Source organism: Cynocephalus volans, chromosome 17 (assembly GCF_027409185.1).
Source record: "Cynocephalus volans isolate mCynVol1 chromosome 17, mCynVol1.pri, whole genome shotgun sequence".
In the NCBI taxonomy this organism is placed as follows: Eukaryota; Metazoa; Chordata; class Mammalia; order Dermoptera; family Cynocephalidae; genus Cynocephalus; species Cynocephalus volans.
Genome location: NC_084476.1, coordinates 4665370 through 4689814, shown reverse-complemented (window position 1 = coordinate 4689814; position 24445 = coordinate 4665370). Strand labels below are relative to the sequence as shown.

At 55.1% G+C, this 24445-nt stretch overlaps 1 protein-coding gene across 2 annotated transcripts; it reads left to right on the top strand.

The window, feature by feature from the left end:
- Positions 1-17625: 17625 nt before the first annotated feature.
- SLC2A6 (solute carrier family 2 member 6) lies at positions 17626-24300 on the top strand. 2 transcript variants are annotated; one of them, XM_063082604.1, is made up of 10 exons: positions 17626-17717; positions 18205-18367; positions 19331-19537; positions 20177-20276; positions 20916-21127; positions 21424-21576; positions 22253-22361; positions 22798-22965; positions 23136-23281; positions 24145-24300. In XM_063082604.1, the coding sequence occupies exons 1-10, from the start codon at positions 17626-17628 to the stop codon at positions 24298-24300; spliced, it is 1506 nt and encodes a 501-aa protein (XP_062938674.1). The 2 variants fall into 2 exon arrangements, with proteins under 2 accessions (XP_062938674.1, XP_062938675.1); XM_063082605.1 differs by lacking the exon at positions 22798-22965.
- Positions 24301-24445: the final 145 nt, after the last annotated feature.

Genomic DNA, 24445 nt, shown 5'->3' with positions numbered 1-24445 from the left:
AGGAAAAGGGGGAGCTGAGCTGCCTGAGAGAATCAAGATATTTCCCAAAAGATTCCTTAGGAGTTTTGCAGTCCAGTCGTGTGCGTGCGTGTGTGTGTGCGTGTGCATGCGTGTGTGCATGCGTGTGTGCGCGTGCGTGTGTGCGTGGGCGTGCGTGCGTGTGTCCGTGTGCGTGCGTGTGTGCGTGAGCGTGCGTGCGTGAGCGCGTGCGTGCGTGTGCGTGCGTGCGTGCGAGTGTGAGTGCGCGTGCGTGTGCGTGCGTCTGTGCGTGTGTGCGTGTGCATGTGCGTGTGTGTGTGTGTGTGTGTGTGTGTGTGTGTGTGTGTGTGTAGGGTTCCCCAGCACTGGCCCAGCCAGTGGAGGGAGCTTCAGGGAGTATTTGGTGAATGAGTTTTTCTGATACCGGGGCTAGAACTGTTTTTGAAATTTCCTCCCACTTCATTCCCCACAGAACTCCTACTCATCCTTCAAAACTCATCACAAACATCCGCCCCTGTAGAAAACCCTCCCACCTCCCCGTCAGGACTTCCCCAGCCTTTCCCCTCCTCCGGTCGAGCCCTGGTGCCATAGGATTGGGAGTGTCTGTGTCCAGCTCTGTTTCTCCCACACTAGGGGCTGAGGCCTCTCAGGAGCCCCAACTTTACCCAGCACTGGCTGGGCACAGGGAGATGGCAAGGAGCACGTGTCTAGTTGAGTTATGGGTTTGGGGTAGGGGTGTCTGTGTGACACCCTGTCGGTCCGTACCAGCCTCCCTCTCCCACTCAGACCAGGGCACACAGGAGGTGTTGGAGCCAGACTGAGGCTGAGCCACAGGACAGAGTGGAGAGAGAAGGGACGAGGAGGAGACAGGAGAGGCATCGGGGACTGGAAGCATTTTGAAATCAGGATGTTCCTGTGTTGGTGCAACAAGGCCCAGAGATGAGCAGGGCCTTCTCCAAAGCCACCTGGCAGGTGGCCTCAGAGGCCAGCCTTGGATGTCACCTTTGGGCTTGCACCACTTCACCCGGGGTGCCCAGCGTCCTGAGCCCTGGTGGGGTCTTGAACCTTGCTTCGTGCAAGGAGCTGGCAGCAGATTTACATGGATCAAGGAAAAATAAAGTAGAGTTGGCCTGTGGCAGGGTGGGGATGGGGTGTGTGACACTGAGGGATGCCTTGGACAGTGCCAGAGGCCCCCCACCCCCAAGAGGGATAGAGACAGAGACCAAAGACACAGAGAGTGAGGTCATGCCCTGATAGGAACAGACAGTGAGATACACGGAGAAAGGGAGATGCAGAGACAGAGGGGAGGACGAGGGACCTGCTGTTCTCGCTCTCTGTCCTCAAAGGATTCACATAAAATGAGGAGGTGCCTATCCACGCTCCCAGTTCCTCTCTCAGGCCCCAGAACCTCACCGTGGCCCCCATCAGACATGCAAAAAGCTTAACACCCAACTAGAAACCCTTGAGACCTCTCTGGGCTGGGATCTCAGAGATCTTTCTGTCCCCTGTCCCCCACTGCTACCACCTGTGCGCTCCATTTTGCAGATGGGGACACAGAAGCAGGGAAGAGTGGGGACAGCCGGGAGCCTCCTGGAACTCTGCTTCCCTGGCAGGGGTGGGGTCAGAGGGGAATGGTCTCAGATCACGACCCTGTCTGCTCCTTGAACGTCCTTTCCTAAGAATCTTTAAGGACCAAAGTTGTCTTTGCTGACACGTGTTACTTTTCTCTTTGCCTTTTACATTTTTTAGAGAGAAATCAATTGACGGTGTCGAGTAAGACCCCCCCCCCGCATCCCCATCCCTATCCCACACTCCTGCCCAGCCACAAAGGCCCTCTGGAGACACAGGTTACAGGTGGAGGGTCCCCCCATGCATTTCCAGCAACCCAGCCAGGGGGACTCAGACCCCACCCCTGACCCCAGCCCCATAAGTCCCGTAAACCCAGCCACGCAGTCCAGGGAGGCTCCCCTTCCACACACCTTCTCTTAGCATGTGATTGCAAACGTGAAATCAAAATGTTGTTTGGTTTTTGTTTCGTTTGGTTTTTAATTCCACCCCGTCGGTCCGCCATCTGCACAGATGCCTTCATTTCTCTGTAAATACGTGACTTGGAACAAATGTTTAAAACAAACGAGAAGTGGTCATAAATGCATGGTGTTGAGATGTTTTGCACTATTCTGACTTTTTGGTCTCTATAAAAATATTTTATTAACAGCAGACATTAAAAAATGAAAAAGCACACGGCCTCAGATGCGTGGTGGCTTTTTGCATCCCTGCTTCGGAGAAAAACTCACATTTTGCACCTGTGACATGCAGATGCCATGGAACACACTTCCTGCTCACGAATGAAGTTCATTCACAACCAGCATCATACCCATTTTACAGAGAAAGAAACTGAGGGCCAGAGAGGCAAGATCTTGCCAAGATTACACATCCAGGAAGGGTGGAGCTGGGATTTAAACCAAGGACAATTGACAGCTGTGACTCTTACCTAACCCTAACCCTAACTCAAGACATTTAGGACACAAATGCCAGGGACACCCCTAATGCACTGCCCCCATGATTGTCTGTTCTATATGTGGCAAGTGAGCACCTCATTCATAAACTCAGATGTGCAACGAACAAAACTTCATTTTCCTACAGGTGAATTTAATTTCTGTTTTGAGACCCATCCCACCAGGGAGCAGAAACAGAACCTCACTCTACTCTGGCTTTCCTCATAAATTCAGGGGTCCCCAGCCTAATGTCTGAGGTTATTTCTGCTCTTCAGTAGCCAGGGCAGGGGCTGTGGGATCCACCACTGGGAGTGGGTTTGATGGTGCCTTGGCTGTAAGTAACAGCCAATAGGACTAAAAGTGGGACAAAAAGTGCTTAAAGGCTGGCTGGATAGCTCACTTGTTTAGAGCATGGTGCTTGCTAACACCAAGATCAAGGGTTCCAATCCCCATACCAGCCAGCTGCCAAAAAAACAGTGGCTTAAACCACAGGGGATACCCATAACTCAGCGATTCCATTCCCCGGAAACCCCCTTGAGAAACTCTTGCACTTGGGTCTGTGGTATTTTCACACAGGGGAATAGTGTAAACCTGGTAAAATGGACGAGCCACAGCTGTATGCATAAGGTTGGCAGAGGCAACCTACCAGGGACCTGAGACTCCCTGCATGTTCTTGCGGAGCGTGCCAGCCTGCAAGGCTTAGCTTTCCCCTGAGAGGGAGCAGTTTCTGTAGCCTGGCATGTAGGCTGTGCAGCAGGACTGACCGAGGGGGACTGGCTTGTTTGCTGCTTGCTATAAAATGTGCTGAGCCTTTGGTCCTGTGTCCCTGAGCATGTGGGGCCTATTGTATTACGTGTGGGGCTTGGGGACTGAGGCTTATGCAAGCTATACAGTCTCTGCTGCAACTGCTCAACTCTGCCACTGTAGCCATGACAACTTGTAAGTAGATGGGTGTGGCTGTGTGCCAATAAAGCTTTATTTAGAAAAAGCAGCAGCTATACTCAAACAAATCCTTGTACATGCATATTCGGAGCAGCACTGTTTATAATAGCCAAAAGGTGGAAATAACCCAAGAGTCCAGCAATAGATGAAGGGGTAAACAAAAAGTGGAATATTCGTACAATGGAATAGAATCTAGTCGTAAAAAGGAATGAAGCATTGATTCATGCCATGGTGTCAATAAATCTTGAAAACGTGATGCCACGAGAAGCCAGACACTGAAGGCCACATGGTGTGTGACTCCATTTACATGAAGTGTCCAGAACAGGCACATCCACAGAGACAGACAGCAGATTGGTGGTTGCTGGGGGCTGGGGGAGGGGATGGGAGTGACTGCTGATGGGGACGGGGTCTCCTTTTGTGATAATAAAAACTTCTGGAACTAGATATTAGTGATGGTTGCACAACATTGTGAATGCAATAATTGCAACTGAATTAGACCCTTTAATATGGCTAATTTTATGTTATTTGAATTTCACCCAAAAAAGGGCCGGTTTTTAGCCTTCCCTATCCCTGCACTTTCTGCCCATGCCTGGGGGTAGTTTTCTAACCGCCAGTCCATCTGCCCAGTCTCCTGCCCTTGTTTTTCAAACAATTGGTATTCATCTTCCAACCTGAGAGTTAGTACCTGGAGAGGCTTTCCTTGTCGATCTAACACCTGAGGTCCCTCGGGGTCAAAATGAACTTGAGCACCCATTTTGATGAGGAGGTCTCTTCCCAGTAGTGGGTAGGGGCACTCAGGAATGACAATGAACGAGTGGGATACCCGGCCCACGCCTAGGTCCACCGTTCTTCGGGTAGTCCATGAGTACTGCCTGTTCCCGTAGCCCCTTGTACCCACGACTTCTTTTTGAGAAGGGGTCCATCTGCTTGTTGTAACACTGAGTTTTAGGCTCCAGTATCTACCATGAACCGAGTAGGCTTCCCCTCCATTTTTAGGGTTACCCTGGGTTTGGGGAGGGGGTCTGAACCCCATCCCCTCTAATCACTGTCCTCCTGCAGGGCCAAGACTTTGGGGGCCTGAGGCTTTTTCTTTTTCTTGGCGCATTGTCGAGCCCAGTGTCCTTTTTCCTTGCAGTACGCACATTGATCTTTTGCTAGGGGTCCCTTCCTGTTGCCCGGTACTGTCTTATTAGTTTCCCTGACTACCGTGGCCAGAATTTTGTGAAAATTTCTTTCTTGGTGCTATTCTCTCTTTATTTCTTTAGCTTCCTGCTCTTTCTGCTTTCTTTCTTCTTTTTCCTCCTCTGTCTCTCTATTATGATAAGCCTTTTCAGCCACCTGCACTAATTCCCTTAATGACTTATCTTGCAACCCTTCAAGCTTCTGCAGTTTCTTCCTGATGTCCCTACTAGACTGGTCAATAAAGCGACTGTCACTGTAGCCTTGTGCTCCTCACTACTAGGATCATACGGGGTAAACTGACGGAATGCCTCCATGAGTCTCTCCAAAAATGCTGACAGAGACTCATTGGGCCCCTGGATCACCTCTCTTACCTTAGTCAAATTGGTGGGGCATTTTGCTGCCCCTCGGAGACCTGCCATTAGAGCCTGACGATAGACCTTCAGATGCTCCCTACCTTCTGCCAAGTTAAAATCCCAGTTAGGTCTGGTCAATGGGAACCCTGCATCTATGACATCAGGGAGGAGGTAGGTCGCCCATCGGCTCCTGGAACGTTCTTTTGAGCCTCCAGGAGGATCCGTTGTTTCTCCTCGGTGGTGAACAGGACCTGGAGAAGCTGCCGGCAGTCATGCCAGGTGGGCTGATGAGTAAAGTGGAGGGATTCTACAAGGTTAGTGAGACCCTGGGGGTTTTCAGGGAAAGGGGGATTCTGAGATCTGCTGTTGTAAAGATCGGAAGAGGAGAAAGGCCAGTACTGTAAGGGCTGGTTGCCCTCTTCATCAGGAGGGCCATAAGCCCGCAGGGGGAAGATAGGAATTGCCTCCGGAGAAGCTGCCCGCCTACTGTGCGTCCCCTGCGCAGGACCTTCTTGTGCACTTTGTGGATCCTCTGGCAGGGCCGAAGGCTCTGGCGAGGCTGAAGGAAGGGCTGCCTGTGGGCAAAGGGAAGGAGGATAGGGAGGATCAGAAAGAAGCCAGTCCGGGTCAGTGGACGGCAGGACCTCCTGTTTCTTTTCCATTTCTTGGATGGCAAATACAGCCGACGGACCTGTTAGGGGAACAAAGGGACGGACCCACGGAGGAGGATCCGTGACTAGATCTTCCCAGACTATGATATAAGGTATCTGGTCTGGGTGACTTTTAGAACTAAAAATCTTTCTTTTTACCGCCATGATAAGCGGCAGAGAGAAGGAACCTTCAGCGGGCCACCCGAGTTGGAAAGTCGGCCACTCCGAGGAACAAAGTGCCACCCATTTATTCCTTCTGACCTGCACAGACAAATTATTAGCTCTGTCCTTTACGTCAGCCCAGTATCTCAGAGTCAGACTTAAAGGGGTTGAGACAGTCTGCCCCATGTCGCCCCAGAAAATCGTCAGTCCCCACACATATGCAACCAGACAAACAAAAAACCAAAACACTGACACGCCCCTGCCACAGGTGCCACAACCTGATTATCGGAGAACTCGGGAGGGGTCTCCTTCCTAGAGATCTCCCGTGGAGCCGAACCTGTTCGTCTCCAACAGAGGAATCTGGAGCGTCCTCCAGGATTCCTGTGGCCGCGATGTGCCAGTACATCTAACCGCCGCTATGACCACTACAGACCGGTGACTCCGTCTCAGAGCCTCAGAAAAACTGAAACCAGACTAATGACTCTGTCCTGGAGCCACCAAGAAGCCGACACCAGACTGATGACTCCATCCTGGAGCCACCGAAAAGCCAAAACCAGATTACAGTAAACAACAAAGAAGACTCAAAGACAGACACAGCAGACAGACAGAGACAACCACGGTACCTGCTCGAGTAATCCTCTGTTCTCTAGTCTCTGCTCCCAGAGAGAGAGAGAGCCGTTTCCCGGCCAATGCACCAAAAATGTAAGACCTGTGCACCGTGCACAAATCCCACACATCAGGATGGCTCACCTCACAAAGACCATGAGACAGAGACCACTGCAATCAAGCAAGAGGAGTTTATTCCAGCATGCTGGGGCCACTCAGCATTCAAGAGAAAAGCGACCCCGAGCCCTTAACACAAGCAATTTTTATAGTTTTTTTTTTTTTTTTTTTTAGGCAGACTTTGGCTACAGGATGAGTTGTTTACTGTTTACAGGTTATCAGAGGTGATCTTTGGATTTATTGGTGGGCTTTAGCGGGCTGGCACACCGATAAGGAATAGTGTATTTCCCAATCGTTTATCTTCCTTGTGGCCAGGTGGCCTCTAGATAAGGAACTGGTCAGTTCCTGGGCCTGGGTGGTGATTACTCCCTTCCTGGAATTTAGCATGCCTGGGCCTGCCTTGACTTGCCTGGCCTCTGCATATCCCCTTAGAAGCTGCCTTCCTTAAAATGGCATTAGTTATGTTTTCTCATTTTTATTAGTACAGAAGCAAATTGTGCATGTTAAAGTTATATTTTTCTTTACAATACAACCGTAAGGGCTACTGCCTCAGCTTCATGGTACTGCTTTTGCTTTCTCTTTCAATATTTTGGTTAGCGTGGCAGTTCTCTGAATTCCCAAAAGATTATAAAAATAACACAAATGATTTTGCGGTCATTGAACTAAACATTCCCACAGAGGATCCAAGTAAATTGGACAATTTAACATTATCCCCTTATGATAAATTGACCACACCAACATCATTTACTGGAGATTATATTAATGGCAAGAGAATGGTTGATATTAATGGGAAATTATATGATTAGGATAAATTAAGTATATGGGAATGAAACCATAGAATTCCCTTTACTTGTTGGTGTCCAGTTTTAAATAAATCATTAAGAATCAGGTGTTGGGATAAAAATATATGCTGTAAAATTATTAAAACTGCAAAATTAGGTCTTAGAAAAATAAGAGAGGGCAATTGGTTTTGTGAGGGATGGTGCTGTGCACAATGACACTTTGACAATTAGATCAAGATTACAGAGCCACAGAAATGTTAACATTTTTCCATTTAGCAAAGTTGTATTTACATTTAAGAATAGATATAAGTTATCTACAAAATAGCTGCCACCCTGTTAATAAGGTGGATATTAACCACAGCTTGCTAATAGAAAAAGGTCACAAGATAACTTCAAGACAATGAAGGGATGGTTTCGATCTGATAACCTGATTCCAGGAAAAAGAAGCATGAGTTGATCACTTGAGACATGATGACAAAAGGAAAGGACTGGCTGACCTCTAAAAAAGTTTCCTCCCTGCTTTTTGGACTATTGATTTAAGCTTGCTGAGACAATAAAAATAGTACCCAAAACCCCCCTGCAGAGAAAAATCTAAATAAAAGGCATTGTCTCATGCTCTACCGGGCTCCAGCTGCAACATGCTGACAGCCTGCAGAGAGAGAACGTGCATATTGATGCATTGAGGTCTCCATCTGTGTTTGTTATTTTCGCCGACCCTCTCCTTCCCTTTTCGGGTACCCACCCCTCGCTTATATTTTTAAATGGTTGGAAACAAATCAAAAGAAGCACGCACAGTTAAACACACATGTGCATATGCCCATGCATACACGGGCACACATGCACACGGAGATACACACATATCCACACATACACACACAGAGTCACATGCATACAGAGACTCATCACACATGCACACACACAGACATACACATACACATGTGCACACACAGACATACACACACACGTGCACACAGAAACACAAACGTGCACACAGAGACACATACACACAGACACACACAGAGACGCATGCACACAGAGACACATACACACACACGGAAACACATACACACAATGAGATGCATATACCCAGAGACACATACACATGGGGACACATACACACACGTGCACACACGCACACTCTAGTGGGCTGCCTGCATCTCCTTCTAAATCAACTTGAGGAGACATCCAGCCAGCCCCATCCCAGGACCCTCTCCAACCTTCCCCGCCTAGTCCCCAGGCCCATCCTGTCTCCCTTTACAATGTCCAACCCACCATAAGTGCATATTTTCCTAGCTTCGGGAATGTGGCTGCCCAGCACCCCTGGAAGAGAGGGGCAGGAAGGTAGGAGACGATGCAGGACAACCCTGAGGTGGAATCACGATGTGTATGAAGTGGGTCACTGAATTACACAGAACAATATTTTCCTTGCAGATGCAATGCCTTCCTGGCCAAGCTGCACACAGATGCCTGCGCTTGCCCTGGCCCTCGCAGTGAGGGCTAAGGGGTGCGAGAGCCATAGGAGCTGGGCCGGATGGAATGCGTCAGCTGCTGGAAATGCGTGGGAAAGCACACGGCATGTTCAAGGTCAGAGCTGCCAACCCGCGGAGCAGGCACGCACCGACTGGGCCAGTGGGCAGGGCACTGCGGGCTCCTCGGCTCACCTGGTCTTCCTGTACTGCCACCCCCAGCCTTGATGGTCCTGGGCCAAAGCTGGGAGCCACCCGGGGTGGAAGGGGGTGGTGGGGGCTGGCGTTGAGTGCCGGGAATTTGCGAACGTGGTCTCAGCACTTGGGAAGAGGGAGCCCGAGGTTTTGGCTCAGCCTGTGGCCACCTCCGAGAGGTGCCAAGAGGGATGTGGCTTTGGGATCCCCACAGGCCCCCATCGCAGCCCCCCTGGCGGGCACTAACAGCCTACCCCTGAGATACAGAGTCCACCCCCCACTCAGAGGTGGGTCTCAGGGTCTTCATTTGACAAGATGCCCCAAGAGAGGCAGGTGTTGGAGGCAGAGCTGGGGGAGCTGAGTGTCCTCTTCGAAGCCTGTCTCCTCCTCCAGCAGGGCGGGCACATGACAAAGGGGGCGGAAGTGTAGAGGTGGCGGTGGCTGCTGCCCACCTCCCGGGGCTGGGCCCCTGCTGCTGGAGTCTGGGGGGCCGTGCTCCGCCGAGGGGGCCGGGAGGGGCTCGCAGTCGCTCTTCTGCTCCTCGGGCAGGACGGTCAGGGGAGTGAGGGCCGCTCCGGAGCCACGTCCCATCCTGCTGGCAACAGGTCGGGAAAGCCATGGTCCACCCACCAGCCCTCACTCTCTCAGTCCCCCTGCTTCCCCCCAAAACCTTTGGGATCCACTTCATTCTCCCCTCCCGCAGAAAGCCCCGGAGGCCTCCTAAAGCCCCTGCCCCGCTCCCAGCTTGCTTTTTCCGGGGCAGACAGGGTCAGAGGGAGTTTGCAGCCCGGCTTCGGGAAGCTGGAGGAGAGGGACCTACCCCGCTCCTGGGACCCTGGGCTGGACGGAGCGTGGTCTGGGAACCCGGAGCCACACGGCCTCACTCCTGCACACCCCTTTCCAGCAGCTGCTTCTGGGAGGCTCCAGAGCCCTCCGGTTCCCCGAGGGACAGCCAGCAGCCAGAGGAGAAGAGCACAGGGCTGGCCCCTGACCTGCCCCAGTCTGTCCCTCTGCCTGGAACAGCCTCCCTGGTGAGCCCTGTGCCCGCCCACTCCTCCCCACGCCCCGGAGCCCATCCACCCCTCCCTGGTCCAGCCTCAGCACACAGGGCCCGAAACACAGTGGGTCTCTTGATGGGCATTTGTGCAATGAAGGCCAGAGGAGCCTTGCAGCCTTCATGTCCCAACTCGAAGGTCTCCCAGCCCACCCCCACCCCCCATGTGTATCCTCCTTTGTCGAGGTCAGATACAGGCCATTGTGGGATGGGAGGACACCAATGTCCCTGGGCAGGGACCACAAGCAGTTCTCTCTGACCCTGGAGCGTGACAGCTCACACGCAAATCATCTCCTGGACGGTTTGTTGGGTTTTTTGTTTTGCTTTGTTTTGTTTTGTTTTTTGGTAAGGAGATTATAGATAAAGAGATGGGGAAAGAAGATAAATAGCAAATGCTAAAATAAGTTTTATCTGAATAACAGGATTTTCGATTATCCACAATCTCAAAATTTTACACGTTAAAAAAAAATTGAAAACCTTTACCTGCTCTGCCCTGACTCAGGCCACCCCAAGGGGACCGAGTAGCAGATGACACAATTCTGTCTTCAGCCACCAGATGGCAGCCAAGACCACTGCATCCTTCTCTGCCTCAACCTCCCACCCCCCCCCCCCCAACCCCAGCCTTTCTTCCAGGGGTTTCCTGGGTCCTTGAACTAGGGAGAGGGGCTAGCACACACACGGGGACAGTGTCTGCAGTGGAAATGACCAGAATGCGGCCACTGGTTGGCCCTCTCAACAATGCCCAGAAGTAGCTATTGCCATCCTCATTTGGTGATTGGGGAAACCAAGGCACAGAGTGGAAAAGGGACTTGTCTGCCATCACATAGCCCAGCATGGGCAGAGCCTGGGCTAGAACCCCCATTTCCTAACTCACTGACTCGTTTCACAAATACCTGGAGGTCACTTGGCTTTATCTGCAATACCCAGGAAGGCTGTGCACAGATGGAGACGGGCCAAGGCCCTGCACCAGGCCAAAGCAGGGGGTAGATTTGAGCACGATCTTCCAGAGCACTTTTGCTGACCGGAGTCTCTTAGTCCACCATCGAGGCCTCCTGAGGAGCAAGGCTCCTGTGACAGCATCCAGTGGCAGAGTCCAATGCTCATTCAGGGGCCTCCTGTAGGGGTCGGGGGACTTCAGGGGCCTCCTGGGGTCCTGCTGGGGCTGAGCAGAGTTTGGCCCAGGGTGTGGCTGAGAGGCTGCCCCGCTGTCCCCAGCTCTGCTCCTGCTCTGCCTCCCCTGACTCTGTGCTAGGCCCTGTCTGGTGACACCCCCATTCCCACCTGGGAACCGATGTTAGCAGGAGCCGTGGCAGGGCGCGTCCCACACCAACCAGGTTGAGAGCAGGAGGAACAGCAGGACGAGGGCTGCGGCTAGGGTCACAGAGGGCACCAGGTCTGAGTCCTCAGGGCCAGGGATGGCATCACCAGGGGCATCTCCGGAGGCACTGGGGGCACCAAACAGCTGGGTGGCAGAGACCTTCTCCCCTGGGGGCCCTGGGTGGCCCATCTGTGGGAAGAAAGAGTGCTGTGGATTGAATGTCCCCCAAAACTGATTGAAGCTTAAATTGTGTCCCCCATAGTTCCAGGTATTTTGCTATAAGCAACAGAAATGGACAGAAGTGGGGTGTTGCCTATAACAAATACTTGAAAATGTAGAAGCGGCTTTGGAACTGGGTGTTGAGGAGAGGCTGGAAGAATTGGAAGGAGCAGGCTAGAAAAACCTAGATGCCGGTGGGAGTTTAGAAGACAAGAAAACCAGGGAAAGTTTGGAATGTTTTAGAGACTGGTTACATGGTGGTGGCCAGAATGCTGACAGAAATATGGACTGTAAAGATCATCCTAGGGAGGTCTCAGGCAGAAATAAGAAGTTAAAAATTTTGTTGGAAATGGGGGCAAGGATCATGCTTGCTATGAACTGGCAAAGAACTTGGCTGCATTCTGTTCATGCCCAAATGTTTTATAGAAGGTGGACATTAAAGGTGCTAATCCAGGCAATTTAGCAGAAGTTTCTTGCAGCAAAGCATTAAGGAAGCTGCATGTGGCTACTTGTAACAGCCTACACTGAGTTATGGCAGCAAAGTCACAACATAAAGCCAGAATTTAAAAGGGAAGCAGAGCGTAAAGATTTGGCACTGCAGAAGCCTCTGGGACCAACCCTCCCATTTCAGGCCCAAAGACCTAGGGAGACAGAATGGTCTTGGGGAACAGGCCTGAGGCACCCTGCATGCGCTCGCTGCCCAAGGCCACCTCGGCAAGCTGCTGCCCAGGCCCACCTCGGGAAACTGCTTCTAGCACCAGCACCCCAGCTGCTCTGGCTGCTCCAGCCGTGGCTAAATTGGCCCCAGGTATGGCTGGACCTGCAGCTTTGGAAGATACAAGCCAGAGGCCGTGGCAGCGTCCATGTGGTGTTAGGTCTGCAGGCTCGCAGGATGCCAGAGCTGTGAAAGCTTGGGAGCCTCCACTCCGATTTCAAAGGATGTATGGAAAAGCCTGGGGACCCAGGAAGAGATCTGTCACAGGGGCAGAGTCGCCGCATAGAGCCTTTGCTAGGTCAATGCCAAGAGGAAATGTGGGGTCACAGTCACAGCAGAGAAACCCCATCAGCACTATGCCTAGTGGAGCTGTGGGAGTGAGACTACCATGGAGACCCCAGAATTGTGGAGCTGCCCTGTGCACTGCCAGCCTGCAAGAGCTGAAACATGATGGGAGACCAGGAAAGCCACAGGAGTGGAGCTGCCCGAGGACTTAGGGACGCAACCCCTGCACCAGCATGCAGAGGACATCAAACATGGAGTCAGGTACATGATTCATCAGCTTCGAGATTAATTGCCTGCCCTGCTGGTTTTGGACTTGTCCCACCACTGTATCTTGGAAGTAGATGGGACTTTGATCTTTGCACCTGAACTTGAAGGTCCAACTCCTTTGGAGTTGAAACAAGTTAAAGCTTTGGGGATGAAATGAATGTATTTGTATGAGAAAGGACATGAGTTTTGGGGGGCCAGGGGTGGAATTTTGTGGATTGAATGTTCCCCCCAAACTCACAGAAGCTTAAATTGTGTCCCCCAAAGTTCCACGTATTTTGTTATAAGTGGCAGAAATGGACTAACGCAAGGGGGCAAGGGGCAGGACTTCCTCTAGAACGGGCCCCAGCTGCCCACCCTCTGCCTGCCCCACTGGTCCCACTCACTAGGACGACCTGCTGGGGTATAGGCCAGAGCAGGGGGTCATGATGTGCTCCAGAAGTGACCAAGGGCAGTGACCCCAGCCTCAGTTTTCTCTTCTTTAAAGTGGGGTGATAAGGATCAGATGAGATAACCATCTGTGGGCCTTCTGTCCCCACCTCCTTACCATCTCCCTTGAGGGTCGAAAAGTCAGGTTCAGCCCTCCTGCTCCCCTTTGGAGGAGATCTTGGCCCCCATGCCGGGAGTCCTGGAATGCCACTTGGCCAGTTTTCTAGGCACTTGGAAGCTGTCAGACTGGTTTGAAGGGACCTTTCTCAAACAGCAGGAGGAGTTGTCTCAATGCTGCCCACTGCCTGCTAACCGCTGGGCAGTCACGGTGGGCACCAGTTTACGTCCATCTCACAGAGAAGACTGAGTTGCAGTGGGGGAAGTGGCTCCCAGAAGCCCCAGAGGTTGGCAGAAGCAGCCCTGGCAGCCAGAGACCCCAGGGCAAGGCGAGTGGCTTCCAGGCACTGGCCTCAGACCCCTCCTCAGTACACAAACAGAGTTTAGACCAGGCCATTTGCTAAGACACAGTGCCCTGGACCAGCCAGGCATAGGACTAACCCAGGAGCTGCAGATGGGTTCCGCCCAGCCCTCCCCAGGATGCCCCCAGGTTGGGCTGCCAGGCCCCCCCCAACCCCAGCTAGGTGGGCACAGCCCTCTTCCCCCTCACCTTCCAGCCATGAGTGTGGGTGCGGGGTGGGGGCATCCCAGAGGTGTTTACCTTCCAGCCACGGGGGCCCACTCTTGGGAGGGGCCCAGGATGCCACGCTCCCCAGGGACGAGCACCAGAGAGTGTAGCCTGAGTGGATCAAGTTGGGACCTTTCCTCTGCAGAACCTACCCTCCCTGTGGCCTCCCCTGAGGAGGAGCTAGTGCTGGGGTGACAGAAAATGAGGGGCCCAGCCAGGAGCTGTGTCTTTACCTTTGCTGTGGGTGTGTCTGGGGCACAGAGAGAGGCAGCAGCCATCCCAGGCTCAGAGCAGAGCCAGGCCCCTCCAGAACAGCCCTTGCTCTGCTGCCCTAAACTGAGAGTTCCTTCCGCATGGCGGAGGAGGATACTGAGGAAGGGGAGAGGGCTCTGAATTCAGGTCAAGAGACTTCCGGACACCCTCTGTGTGCCCAGTGGTGTGGAGGGGAGGAGAGTCCCCCACACACCCGCTCAGAGGCAGGTCGCCAAGCAGCCCGTCTGGGACAGACCCAGGCGAGAGTGGGCAGGCAGGGAGAAGGGGGCAAGCCCACAACCAGGAGGGTCAAAATAGGCTTTAAAGACCTCAAAAGTAATCCCTGTAGAAGAAAATAATCCTTCAAGAACAAAGATGGTCATCACGTTGTTAATTTTAAAAGCAAAAGTGTTCTGTCGGGGCTCCGAAAATGATAGCCCAAAGTGTGGCGCTCTGGCATCCTGAGCGCTTTGAACTGAAGGGCGCTGGAAGGCCTCAGAAGCAGAGTCTCTCTCCGGCCTTCTCCTGCCCACCTGTCTGCCACCCTCTGTCTCCCCCTAGGCGAGTCATAGAAAGCAGAACTCCTCTCCTCTACAGCAGGTCATAGAAACAAAATATTCCTCTAACTTCCCCCACCCTCTGTGCAGGACCCACCTTGTCTGACAGGGGATCGCAATAGTATCCCTTGTTCCAGAGGGGTCCGGCCCTACACCTGGGAGGAAGGAACGCTGCACAGAGAGGTGAGAAGAGTCTGAGCAGCGGGCCTTGCTCGGGCCACCACCCCCTCAGCCTGTGACCATGAGAGGAGCCGTTTGTCCAGCCACATTTCTCCACGGCTGCCCATTCCCCATTGAAACTAAGCAAAAAATAAATAATTTCCCTGGGTCTTTGGGTCTTCATTTCAGAAGGCGCCTGAGCCTTACAAAACTTTGATTAAGTACATTTATGCTTTTCTCTTGCTAACCTGGGTCTTGTTTTAGGAGTGTCATCGGTAACCCTGAGGATGGGTGAGGAAGGGGCCGCACCTCCCCCACCGCTACACAATGAAACGGCCTTAATGCTCCTGCGTAATGTCATTAGCAAACTGAGGTCCATCCACTCAGCAAAACCTTAAAAAGCTGTTAAAACAGGGCTTTGGACAAGAAGATTCATACCAGCTTTATTCTTTTAGCCAGAAGCTGGAAATAACCCAATTGTCCCTCACAGGGGAGAACAGACTGGTGCACCCACACTATGTGATTCAGCACAGCGGCAAGAAAGGAGCAGACCACAGACCGCGTGGAGAAACCTCCAAATGGGCTGAGCAGACGAGGGCGGACCAAAATGGTTCTCCTTATATGAAACTCCAGGAAAGATCGATCTAATCTACAGTCACAGGAAGCACACCAGTAGATTCCTGGGGAGGTGGGAGGTGGACTGACTTGGGAGAGGCTAGAACCTTCTAGGAAAATGTTCTATATATCTTAATGGGGGGGAAGGTTTATACAGTTGTCAGAATTCATCAACCTATGCATTTAAAAGGGATGCTTTGTACTGTATGTAAATTATGACTTAATAAAGTTGGTGTTTTTTTTCTTTTTTTTTTACAAAAAGATGACCAGTAAGGGGATTGTAACCCTTGGCTTGGTGTTGTCAGCACCACGCTCTCCCAAGTGAGCTAACCAGACATCCCTATATAGGATCCAAACCTGTGGCCCTGGTATTATCAGCACCACGCTCTCCTGAGTGAGCACGGGCTGGCCTAATAAAGTTGATTTTAAAAGAAAAAAATACATTTTAAAAAAAGAGCCAGAAACTAAAGAGTATGATTCTGTTTACATGATGTTCAAGAACAGGAAATCCAATCCACCATCACAGATGGAGTTGTGGGACCTCCAGAGGAGGGACACGACAGCGATGTCCTGGGATGATCAGAGTCTCCGGTTTCTTGATCTGGGCCAGGATGACAGGGGTGCACACAGACACACATATGTTCCATCTTAATGAGGTCAGAAGAGCAGGGGTCTGGGGAGGCCCCAGCCGGCCTCCACCCACCCCGTCCTCTTACCAGGTTCTTGATGCCACCACAGGAAAGCATTCAAGAGCAGAGTCACAGTAGACAGTGAGAACAGGCCTAACGCAAGGAATAAGAGACACAGGTTTCACAGAGCGCGTGGCCTGGCTCTGGAGCGTGAGCAGGGCCCGCACCAGGTTTAACACAGAAGTGAGAAACACCCCCTTAAAGACGAGTGCAGAGCGCAGGTCGGCTCAGGAGGGGAGCAGTCACCTGCCGAAGGTAAGGTTTGGTACGAAAAACCCGATACACACCCCAGCCAGCAAAGTGTGGGTGGGCCCCAGGAAAGAGAGCAGCAGCCCCACCTTCTGCCCAGATTCAGATGTTATAGTTTCACAATCCAATGCATATTCACGGTGTCTGATCAATATAAACTCCACTTTACGGAGCATGCCTGGCTCTTAGGGTTATAGAACTCCTTTCTACTGGGCATGCCCAGCCACTGGGTTTGCATAAATGAGCCCCCCGAGGTCTCAGTTTCTCCCACTGATGCTGAAACTAGGACCAACAAGCAACAGTAACTTTCCTCTAGGGGAGGGCCTAACGGGCGGCCTGAGACCTCGGGGAGCAGCTGGGAACCCAGAGGTGTGTCCTGAAACCCGAGCCCAGGAAACCGAGCACCTCCTGTCTCATTAATTTCTAAATATGGTTACGACGGCCGTGCAACATTATCACCATTTACCGGGTGGGCCTGAGCTCAAAGCCCATGTCCTTGGTGGCAAGAAATGCTTAAGCTGCGACGCAGAGCGTCTGCACAATGGTGCGCAGGCCTCGATGGCAGCGACAGGAGACTGGAGGGAAGAGGTCAGAGGTCAGCGAGGAGACCGGGCTGCAGGGAGACGGTGCGGGTCCCTCACCCGCTTTCTCCATGGTCCTCCGACAGCTGCACTGCAGTCACAGTAAGAGGGAATCAGAACTTTCGCGAAGTGCTTCCCTAGCTCAGTAGCTGGACCTGGAATTTGTGCGGCACCCCCCGAGGGCAGCGCTGCAGCCGTCGATCGTGTCAGGCTGAGGACGCGCTCGGGGACTCTCCTCTTGGCCTCTTGTTCTTAACTTTTACACCGTTTCTGGGTGACCTGCAACAACAAGCCCAACGCCCGCCGGTGCCCGGTCCCCAGAGGCACGGGAAGACCGGGGCGGAGGCGACGCCGGCCTCGACGGCGGCTGCGCGCCGGTGACCGCGGGGGCGCCGCGCGGGGCTTTCCCGGCCGCGGAGCCCACGCGGTCCCGGCGTTCGCGGGGCAGCCCGGCCGCGGCGCCCCATTGGCCCGCGCGGCTCTGCAGGGCCGCCCCGCAGCCAATCGCGGCCGGGGGGCGGAGCCCGCGCGGCCCCACCCGGCTGCGGCTCTCGGATGCTCGCGGGTGCCGATCCGCTGCGCCCCGCGCGTCCTGCTGCAGCGGGGGCCCGGACCACGGCCGGCCATGCAGGAGCCGCTGCTGGGAGCCGAGGGCCCGGACTACGACACCTTCCCCGAGAAGCCGCCACCGTCGCCGGGGGTCGGGGCGCGCGACGGGTGAGAGCGTCTGGGTGTGGGGTTGCGGGTGCGGGCCGGGGATCGCCCCGGTCCCCTCCGGAGGGCGGCTGGCTCCCGCCCGGGCCTCCTCTGACCGTTCAGCTCCCTCCTGCCGCAGACACGCTGGTCTTGTTTATGGAGCTGGTTTCCCTTAGGGAAAGGACGAGCCAAGGGACTACTGGACCCAGCCCCCAACGTGCACAGACAGGGAGACTGAGGCCCAGAGAGGGCGAGGGGCTTGCTTAAGGTCACACAGCAAGCGTTCAGCCACAGAGCGGGGGGCAGAGCCCAAGCCTCCTCTTCTGGAGGAGAGGGCCCTGGCTTCAGGGTCAGCCACAAGGATGGGCTAAAGCCTTGGCAATTTCCCAGGAGCCAGGCCTTCTCAGTGCTGCCTGCTGAGCTGGGCAGCCACCAGGTTCAGGAAAAGCAACAGTTCCAGAAGGAGGGACTCAGAGACCCTGGTCCTTTTGTCCCCCACCATCACCAGGGCCCTGCGGAACAAAAGGGTGTTCCTGGCCACCTTTGCTGCCGTGCTGGGCAACTTCAGCTTTGGGTATGCCCTGGTCTACACGTCCCCAGTTATCCCAGCCCTGGAGAACTCTTCAGATCCAGACCTGCATCTGACAAAAACCCAGGCATCCTGGTTTGGGGTGAGGACCATGCTCTATGCCAGAAGGGGTGGGGCAGGGGGAGCAGGGACCCGCTGAGCTTTGTCCCCAGCTAGTGGGCTTTGGAGCTCAGCCATGGCACCTCCCGTAGGGAGTCCACCCTTCGCCCACCCACTCCGGGTGCTGGCTGTGGGTGAGGCCAGATGACTGCCCTAAGTGAGGAAGTGAAAGCCGGTGGAGAAGGCATGGGAAGGAGCAGGTGGGAGGCGTCCCTGAAGGTCTCTATCATGTGGAGTTGTGGGTTCCTCAGGGACCCCCAGCTGGGCTGCCACAGCAGAGCAGACACCTCCCTGGATGGATGGCGCAAGGACATCAGGTGTCAGTGGAAGAGATTGTGGCTAATGGAGAGGAAGACCCTAAGAGTCCCAGGATTTTGGAATTACAATCTTAATAGCTTCAAATTTAGAACCTATAACATAGTAGCTAAGATAAAAGTGCCCACGGTGTGTACTGGACACTTTCCCAGGGCCAACCCCTTGAGGTAAGTACTATCATGCTCTCATTTTACACATGAAGAAACTGAGGCTCAGTCAGGCTAAGCAACGTGCCCAAGTCTCACTGCTAGTGAGTAGCAGAGTCCAGACTGGGTACTAGTCACCATACTCTGTACAGAGAATTCCAGAACCCCCCAGTCTTAAAGTCCCAGGGTCTCCAAGTCACAGAACTCTCCTGTATTAAACTATTAGATGCTTAGACATCAGGCTGGACAGAACCACGTGGACACATGTCCACCTCCTCCCTAGAGCAGCCACTTTGGCATCCCTAACAAATGGTTGTCCCCATGCTGCTTGCACACCTCTAGAGACAGGAAGGTCACTACCATCACTGGCCTGAGTCCTGGACCGGCTCCTGGGGTCAGCCTGGAGAAAAAGCTGTCTCTATGGTCTGTGGGAGGTGGGGTGCTTAGTGCCCAGACACATCTGCCCACACCTCCTTTCTCTGCAGTCCGTGTTCACCTTGGGAGCAGCAGCTGGGGGCCTCAGTGCCATGGTCCTCAATGACTTCCTGGGCAGGAAGCTCAGCATCATGTTTTCAGCTGTGCCCTCAGCGGCAGGCTACGCGCTCATGGCAGGTGCCCACGGCCTCTGGATGCTGCTGCTGGGGAGGACGCTGACGGGCTTCGCTGGGGGGCTCACGGCTGCCTGTATCCCGGTAAGGCCAGGACATCCCACCCAGTCACCACTGCCTTGGTATTGTGCTGAACACCCTTTGGCTAAGGCCCCCACCTCCGTGCCTTCTGGTCAATGAGAATATGTTTGCCTTCTCCCACAGCTGCCTGGGGGAGCCCCAGCTCATCCCCGCCAGGGCAGCTGATTCCGGGGAAATCGTCCTCATCGCCCCAGCTCTCCAAATTCGCTATCCTGTTTCTTGACCAGTCAGATGCATTGCTCAATTGGAGAAAATCGCATTAAGCAATGTGCAGGAAAGGGAAGTCCTCGCCCTGTGCCCTTCCTGGGACCTTCTGATCTCATTCAGGCTCCCAGAAGCCAGGCCTGGCCAGACCAGCAGGGGGACAAGATCGCAGGGAGGAATGGACTCACCTGCTCAGCCCGAGTCTGGGTGTCCTCAGGCCTCCTTAATTTCCAGCAACTCACCTCCCCTTTCAGAGCCAAGTGCTCCTGCCCACTTCACAGTTAGGGAAAGTGAGGCCAGAGGGAGGTCAGGAAAGCTGACCAGGGTCACACAGTGAGTCATGATCAGAACTAGGGCCCATCAGAAGTGCCCCCTTCCCCCATCTCGGTGAGGTCCAGGAACCTACATTCTCACCAAAGCCCGAAGTGTGTCTTGCAGGTGTATGTGTCTGAGATTGCCCCCCCAGGTGTTCGCGGTGCCCTGGGGGCCACGCCCCAACTCATGGCAGTGTTTGGATCCCTGTTCCTCTACGCCCTTGGTAAGTATGGCGCTGCACCTCCTGCGTGCAGGCTTGGGGGTGGGGTGATGGGTGCTGCTGAGGCGGACGTGGATGGACAGGGAATGAGCGTGCCCCAGAACCACACCTGGGCTGGGAGGCAGGAGATCTGGCTTCCCGGCCCCACTGGACCACCACTTCACTTTGAATCTCCAGGCAACTTCCTGCCCCTCTCTGGTCGTGAGGCCTAATCTCTAACTGGGCAGTGAGGGCTTCTCCCAGACCAGCAGTCTTCAGACTCTGTGAAAGCAGAATGTTCCCATCAAATATGGTCTCAGGAAGACCATATAGAAAAGAAATCAGAGTGTAGCTGTTCTGGTTGCGGTGAAGTGGGGATTTGGGGGTGGAGGCATGGGCCTTGCCTGCTCAGCCCAACCCTTCCTTACCCTGCCATGGCCCTTGAGACCCTCCAAGGACCTCCCACTATGTGCCAGAGGCAGGCAGTCCCTGAAGCCCTCCACCCCCCACCCTGCCGCCTGGATCACAGAGGCCAAGGCAGTCAGGCTTCCTATAGGATGCGGTCCTCAGACTAGACCGCCAAGGGCAGATGAGATGCTCCAAGGCTCTGCTGGGAGGGGCTCTGTCCGGTCTGGACCGTGGCCCCTCGCCCCCGTCTCGCAGGCCTGCTGCTGCCGTGGCGCTGGCTGGCCGTGGCCGGGGAGGGGCCTGCGCTCCTCATGATCCTGCTGCTCAGCCTCATGCCCAACTCGCCGCGCTTCCTGCTGTCACGGGGCAGGGACGAGGAGGCACTGCAGGCTCTGGCCTGGCTGCGCGGGGCCGGCGCTGACGTCCACGGAGAGTTCGAGCAGATCCAGGACAACGTCCGGAGACAGGTGAGCGAGGGTAGAGTGCCAGCAGTTCCACGTGGCTGGGCCAGTCACTAGGCCTCTCTGAGCCTTGGCCACTTTTCCTGGAAAATAAAGATCATGGTTGCCACTAATCTGAGAGCCTGGGGCTAGGATCAGGGTTCCTCCAAGCCTGTTCCCAGAGCCTGGGTTGCCTCAGTAGGCTGGTTCTTTCCTGGAGAGGGGAGAAGGGGGTCTCCCACGCAGCCCCTCGTGGGCCTGGGCAGGGTGGCACCTGCTGGAGAGGTGGACACAGCTCCTCAGTGGTGGCCTTCTGTCTCCAGAGCAGCCGAATGTCGTGGGCTGAGGCCCGGGACCCCCACATGTACCGGCCCATCCTCATCGCCCTGCTGATGCGCTTCCTGCAGCAGCTGACAGGCATCACCCCCGTCCTGGTCTACCTGCAGTCCATCTTCGACAGCACTGCCGTTCTGCTGGTGAGCGCTCTGCCCTGGCCAACGCCTGCCCGCAGGGCCCTGGGAGGCGGGAGGCCTGCCCCGCACTTATGTCCCAGGCCCCAGCTGAGCACCTGCTCTATGCCAGAACCCAGCAACTGCCAGGGCCTCTTCACTGTTTCTGTGCCACGTACCAGTCCTGAGAACAATGCCTTTAAGTGAAACTTAAATGTTTTAAAATATATAGGATTGCAAAGGAAAGCAGTTTTATAGAAATGTGGACCATGGACCCCAGGTTCAGAGCCCCTGTGGTGTCTGCCACTCAGTGAGGGAAGTCACTTCCCCTCTGAACCTCAGCTTCCTCCTCTGCAAGACAGAGATAGTAGCATGCCCATCCCGAGGCTCAACATGAGATGAGGTCTGAAGATTAGTGACAGCACAGTTAGTTCAGTCATCATGCCTGGATTCCGCCCGCTGGGCTCATGGGTGGGCACAGCAGGCACGCCCCTGCCAGGGAGGCCCTGAAACCTGGGGCAGTGCACACAGCGCTGGCACATGGTAGGTGCTCACAGCCCAACGCCCCCAAAGGAGCCACAACCATGGCTTCAGGCCTGAGCACACTGCAGCACCGTGGGGGACAAGGTGTGTCATGGAGGGGGGACAGAGGGACAAGAGTGCCAAGCCAGGGTCTCTCAGCCCCAGTGGCCCCTCTCTGCAGCCCCCCCAGGACGATGCAGCCATCGTGGGGGCCGTGCGGCTCTTGTCAGTGCTGATCGCCGCCCTCACCATGGACCTCGCTGGCCGCAAGGTCCTACTGTTTGTCTCAGGTGAGCCCTGCCCATCCTCCACATGCACGCACACACTTCTCCAGCAGCTGCTGCACTGAACCTGGGTGGGGATGTGCCTATCCCTGCTCCCCCACCCCATTGCCCAGCCTGGCCACCCCCAGCCGCCATCAGCAGGGGCTTTAGCTGGAAGTTGGGTGGGGGACTGTGGCTGGGAGCTGAGGGGGAGGCCTGCCTCCCCGGCACCCTGCACAGGGTCTGACCAAGGTCTGCTGGAGCTTCTGTGAGTGAACAGGCCATGACACACCATGGTGGGTGCAATGGGCTCCAAAACCAGGGCTGGAGACTGGGCTTGCAGCTGTTTGGAGAGGTCTCCAGGCTCAGGCAGGGGCTGGCCGTGGAGGGCTCTGTGAGAAGAGCTTCCGGAGGAAGGGGCCGCTCAGGGTCCTGGCCTCTCTGGGCCACCTTCTACCCACAGCAGCCATCATGTTTGCTGCCAACCTGACGCTGGGGCTGTATGTCCACTTCGGTCCCAGGCCTCTGACCCCCAATAGCACCATGGGCATCGAGACTGTACCCTTGGGGGGCACCCCGACCAACTACCTCACCCTGGTGCCCCTGCTGGCCACCATGTTGTTCATCATGGGTAGGTGTGGCAGTGACTTCACAGGAGGGTGGGTCTAAGGGGGGGTGACATATACGGGGGGGCGTTATTGCTGTCCTGGTCTGTCTGGGGGTGGTTGGAGGGAGGGGTCTCTCAGCAGCATGGTGGAGACAGACGTGGGGCCTAAGCCGCCCTCTCCCCTCCCTGGGCAGGCTACGCCATGGGCTGGGGGCCCATCACCTGGCTGCTCATGTCTGAGATCCTGCCTCTCCGGGCCCGTGGCGTGGCCTCGGGGCTCTGCGTGCTGGTCAGCTGGCTCACCGCCTTCATCCTCACCAAGTCCTTCCTGCTGGTGGTGGTGAGTTCTGAGCCCCAGGGACCCTCCAGCTGGCCGGGGGCCCCTGCTTGGTGCCAGTGGTTCTACTGAGGACTTCGCTGTGGGGTCATCTGACCTGCAGTGACCCTAGGAGATCAGCACATGCCCTTTCACTCTGAGGCCAAGCACGGTAAAGTGACAGCACACAGCCTCCTTCATTACAAGAAATGAGCTTGGGAAACTGCTGGAAGTCAGGCCACCTCCCGGCCAGGGCAGGACATGGCCCAGAACTCTGCCCACAGCCGCTCCTGCCCGTGCTTGTCGCCCGGGCGCTGGGCCTTCCTTCTGGGTCTCAGCAGCATCCCCTGCTGTCCAGCCCACAGCACGTGGGAGCCACCTCCCCCACCTCCCACCAACAGGCCCTGAAACCCACCAGAATCCAAGTCCCAGTGCCAAGTCCCCATGAGGGAGAAGCTGATGGGGGCAGCTTGGGCCAGTGCCTAACCTGGTCCACTCAGTGGTCAGGGCAAGGTGGGGGGCTAAGTCAGCTGGGGTGGCCCAGAAGAACACGGGCACAGCGCCACCAAGCCATGGTGGCATGCTTCTGTAGGCTGGAGTGGGGAGCAGCTGAGGCTCAGGGTGGGTCCTGGAGGGGAAGAGGGTTCCTGGGCTGAGGCCGGAAGGCCAGGCCGAGGCAGGCTCCGGCAGAGTGGAACCTCCAGGCAGGCAGGGAATCCTAGCGCCCAGCCCCAGAGGAAAGCCAAGGGCGGACTGGGCTCAGGCTTCCAGAGCCTCCGGTGCCACTTTAGAATATCTGGATACTGTCCTGGGCCGGGGGACCCTCGAGCCTCTCCCATCTGACCCCTCGAGCCTCTCCCATCTGACCTGGCGCCTGTCCTCCCCAGAACGCCTCCGGTCTCCAGGTGCCTTTCTTCTTCTTTGCGGCTATCTGCTTGGTGAACCTACTGTTCACAGGCTGCTGTGTGCCTGAGACCAAGGGCCGGTCACTGGAGCAGATCGAGTCCTTCTTCCGCACCGGGAGGAGGTCCTTCCTGCGCTAAGTCAGGGTCCCTGTCGCCGGGTAGCTGGGCCTCTGTGCTGACCACAAACCTGCACCCTGGGACCCGGAGGCAGCAGCAATCCCTGCTGCCAGCCAGAGCCCCAGAGCACCAGCCACAAGCGTGAGGCCCCCCAGAGCGTGCTGTC